At 52.0% G+C, this 4,493-nt stretch overlaps 1 protein-coding gene across 1 annotated transcript in view; it reads left to right on the top strand.

The window, feature by feature from the left end:
* Window positions 1-4,493, top strand: part of LOC112109471 (collagen alpha-1(XIV) chain-like) — a 73,132-nt gene that overhangs the window by 34,601 nt on the left and 34,038 nt on the right. Inside the window, exons 3-6 of the mRNA XM_029910818.1 lie at window positions 479-659; window positions 2,203-2,362; window positions 3,276-3,369; window positions 3,712-3,885. Coding sequence (XP_029766678.1) covers window positions 479-659; window positions 2,203-2,362; window positions 3,276-3,369; window positions 3,712-3,885 — 609 coding nt within the window. The remainder of the gene's footprint in view (window positions 1-478; window positions 660-2,202; window positions 2,363-3,275; window positions 3,370-3,711; window positions 3,886-4,493) is intronic.

Here is a 4,493-nt window from a genome sequence, read left to right as displayed (position 1 = left end):
GGATGGCCCAGTGGGAGTGCTGGATTCAATTCCTTGCCCTGCCACAGGCCTCCCTGTGTGACCTCAGGCCGGTCATTTAGGTTCAGATCCTTAAAGCAATACCATGAACCCTTCTGGACCGAGATCACCAACGAACTCAATGGCAATTAGGTGCCAAAGTACCTTTGGAAGATGTGGGCCTTAGTCTGTCTGTGCCTCAGTTCCCCAGTGAGACCACTGATAGACTGTGAGGCGCTCAGATGCTATGGTGACGGCAGCCATGTCATTACCTAAGATGGAGAGAGTTGCACAGGGTTTGTCTACCTGGGCCAGGTTCTGATTTCCGCCTCCTTTGGCTGCAGTATCGTTGGGGGAGTTACGTGACCCCGCAGCGCTGACGTTCCCTCAGATGGTTTATACGCTAGCTGGTCCGTTACAAGCTCTGTGGAACAGAATCAGCCTCTCAGCCCACGCAGCCACTCTGTTCTTCTCCCCGCAGCGTGTGGAACGGCGGAGGTGGCTGACATCTTGTTCCTGGTGGGTGAGTCCTGGAGCGTGGGGGAAGGGAACTTCCGGCTGATCAAAGACTTCATCTACAGTGTGGTCCTCTCCTTCGAGAACGTGGCAATGGGCAGAGAGGGCGTTCGGCTGGGCGTGGCGCTCTACGCGGAGAAGCCAAGGTGGGGCAAACCTTCATTTCCTGTCAACACAGAGAGTCTCTAAGTCCCACCTCTGTCTGGCAGTGAGGCTGGAGTGGATGTATGTGAATCATAATCCATTGAAAGGCGCATTCAAATTTAAAACAGGAAAGGTGCATTTAAAAATACTGGGGCTTGGTGTGAGGCCCCGCCAGACGCCATGGTGATGGGCAACTGGGGTGACCAGACAGCAAGTGTGAAAAATTGGGAAGAGGGTGAGGGGGAATAGGCATCTATATAAGACAAAGCCTCAAATATTGGGACTGTCCCTATAAAATCAGGACATCTGGTCAGCCTATGGGCAATCTTATGCACCCCTAGCTCTGGCGGTAGTGTTTGAAGGCTTGGAAAGCTTATATTGAATGATTACTTTCATTTGGCTATTCCATAACTCAGCAATGAGATTCAGCTACAAGCTGAAGCCTGGAACCGTCCCTCTGCCATCCAAATATGCCCCCCACTTCCAAAATGGAGGATGACCATACCCTAGATCCTTACACAGCAAAGACACAGCGATCGTGTGCTGGTAGCTGACATGATTATTTAAGGGTTGGGCTTCTCGTGCATTTTTCAAGTTCCGATCTGTAGCCTGCTGGATGGGGGTGACAAAGGCCCAGATCCTCACAGGTTTCCTCAAACTGAATTCAGTGGGAGTTAGGGGCCTGAATCCTTTTAAAAATCTGGTGCAGAGCCAGCAAGGGGGGTGTCCCTTGTCCCAGTAAAACTGTTTTGGGGAAGCTTCCCAATGCTGCTCTCAGTTCCATGCATACAGGCAATGGCATTCTTCGTCATCTCCCTTCCTGGTGAAGCCAGTGGAGTTGCGTTGACATAGAACCGGCATCAGATTGAGGAGAACCAGTCCCAGTGGGCTTGCGTGATGGAAAGCACCATCACCCTCTGTATAGTTTAATAAAGCTTTTTGGATTCAGCTCGGTTATTTCGCACGCCAACGTGGGGCTGTAAAATGGCGGTGTAGGTGCCTGAGCCCGAATGTCTACACTGCAGTTTTACAGCCATGTGAGCCTGAGTCAGCTGACATGAGCCAGCTGCGGGCGTTGAATTGCTTTGTAGACAGACCCTTAGAGTCATAGATTCCAAGGCCCGAAGGGACTGTTGGGATCGTCTGGGTAACGCAGGCCAGAGAACTTCCCCCGAATAATTCCTAGAGCAGATCTTTTAGAAAAACATCCACCCTTGATTTAAAAATTGTCTGGGTTGGAGACTCCACTGTGTTTGACTGGTACTAGTGGTAGCTGCCTTACCCCCTGGGCCCCACCCCTGGAGATCAATATCCCTCAGTCAGTGGCATGACATTTCAGTGGGAAGAAGGGAAGCAAAGAGAGCTGGCGTATCCGCCTGTGATGTCCTTTCACTGACCCTACGTGCCCTCTCCTCTCAGAAGGAGCTGAGGTTTGGAGTGCTGGCCTATGCCTTTAGATTTTGTATTGTATGATCCCTACTGTGATTCACGGGGGATGCAAAATAAACACTCTCTTTCGCGCCCCCCTTTTCTTCCTGCTCCCAGGATGAGTATCGAGTTGACGGATTACGTTACCATTGAGGAGGTGCTGGTGGCCGTCAGGGAGCTCTCGTTCCAAGGGGGCAGTGTAAAAACAGGGGATGCCCTGGCGTTTGTGGCCCATGTGGTCTTCAGTCCAGCAGCAGCAAGAGGAGATGCAGCAAAGGTCAGTCTGCCCCACACGGTCATGGGGTTGAACTCAGGACTTCTGCATCTAAGAGCATGAGCCTTTACTGCTTGAGCTAAAGGAACAGCTTTGCTAGCTTGATGGCAGTAGCAGACTCAGGAACCTCTATACATGGCTTAGCCTCTAGAGGGGGACAAAGAGTCACCCTGCGTTAGGGCCGGTTACGTGAAGAACAGCTGACATGGTGAATGGATTGTGTGTTCCTGGAGGGTCTCCTTGGAGAACATGTAGCCCAGCATGGCAGAGCAGCAATGAAATCGGGCACCGCTGTAATTTCTTATTAAAGAAGCCCTCTTCTGACTGGGTCACCCGCTTCCCCAAATTGAAATGCTGCATATTCCTTTCCCTGCTAGGGACTTTGAATTCTGAAAAGCCTCAAATTAAGACACAGTAGTTCTTGTTTGCTCTGCAGACCCACAAGAGACAGGGCAAAGGGAACGTTGCGCGGCCTGTCTGGCCCATTCTTCTCAGCTGACTGCTACAAGGAGGTTGCTACCAAGGTGGCGCCGAGGAGTGAGCAGTGGGGTACGGAGCCGCTCACTCCAGCCTCTGTTTCTGATCTGGCCCTGGTTGATAGTGGCTTAGAGTGGTTACCATCTGATGGCTCATTGCTGGTCTCAGGACAGTGGGCCATGGGTTCCGGGTGTCTGAGATGCACTCGCTGGGCAGTAGAACGTGTGCGGGGAAGGAAGCTTGCATGGATGCGATTCCTATTCCGTGGAGAAGCAGCAGACTCCCTTTTCCAGGGTCATCAGCCTGGCTCCTTCCTTGCCGGGCTCTCCGAGGAAGCGCCTCATCCGCCGGTAGAGCACGGCGGTCAATCGCAGTATGTGTTGCAAATTGCCCACGTTGGACACCCTGGTTACCTGGCTGTGGCTCTCCTTCCTTGCAGATCGTTGTTTTAATCACAGATGGGAAATCTGCCGATTCTGTTGAAGATGCGGCTGTGGCGCTACAGGACAGAGGCGTGACAGTGTTTGCTGTGGGTAGGTCTGGTAGAAATGAAGACGTTGAGAACGTCACCACTTGTGTTTTGTGTATACATGGTGGAGTGCACACGAATGTGTGCTACATATATATATACACTATAGGATCTACACCATAGAATACTACATAGACCAAGGGCTATACACTACAAAATATCGCATATCCCCCAAGGGAATAACAGCAAAGGGAAGGGCATCTATGCCATGGGAATACACCTCTGAACACTGGGTCTGATTCTCTGCTCCACTTTGCAGGAAGCTGTAAATGGCGACGCCTGGTAGAAGGCAATGGCGAATCAGGCCTCTTGTTTTCCCTTCCTTTCCCCACCCCCGCACCTTTAGGAATTAAGAATGCCGACAGGAACGAGCTGAGGAAACTAGCTTCCACGCCCGCCGAGGAGCATGTGCTTTACACTGAAGATTTCCACTTGCTGGGGAACGTGTCCCCTAAGCTCTCTCGAAGGCTCTGTGTCACGGCCTCCGAGCCTCCGCGCCCCACCAGGCCGGCTATGAACGGTGAGTCTGGGCCCCTGCCCACTCTTAGTTTCTGTTTGGTTGAATCAGCCCCTTTCTCTGGGGGGGCTCCTACATCCCATTAGACTTCCTCTCCTGCATACCATTTATTCGCATCAATGGATTTTTAGGGCATGTGCGATCCATAGGGTTTGTCCACACAGCATTTAAACCTCTGGGGCTGGCCCATTTTAGCTGTTTCAGGCTTGTGGGGCTCACGCTACAGGGCTGTTCAACTGTGGTGCAGATGTTTGGGCTTGAGCTGCAGCCCAGCTGAGAGACCCTCCCCATTCATGGGGTCCCAGAGCCCAGACTCAGGCTGGAGCTGCTTGGGCATTGCCAGCAGATCGAGGGACGTGATCATTCCCCTCCATTCGACATTGGTGAGGCCTCATCTGGAGTACTGTGTCCAGTTTTGGGCCCCACACTACAAGAAGGATGTGGAAAAATTGGAAAGAGTCCAGCGGAGGGCAACAAAAATGATTAGGGGGCTGGAGCATATGACTTATGAGGAGGGGCTGAGGGAACTGGGATTGTTTAGTCTGCAGAAGAGGAGAATGAGAGGGGATTTGATAGCTGCTTTCAACTACCTGAAAGGGGGTTCCAAAGAG

This window comes from Terrapene carolina, unplaced genomic scaffold (genome assembly GCF_002925995.2).
Source record: "Terrapene carolina triunguis isolate 2854851 unplaced genomic scaffold, T_m_triunguis-2.0 Scaffold68, whole genome shotgun sequence".
Lineage (NCBI taxonomy): Eukaryota > Metazoa > Chordata > Testudines > Emydidae > Terrapene > Terrapene triunguis.
Note: the sequence above shows the minus strand (reverse complement) of the source record. Positions and strands in the feature narration are given on the sequence as shown.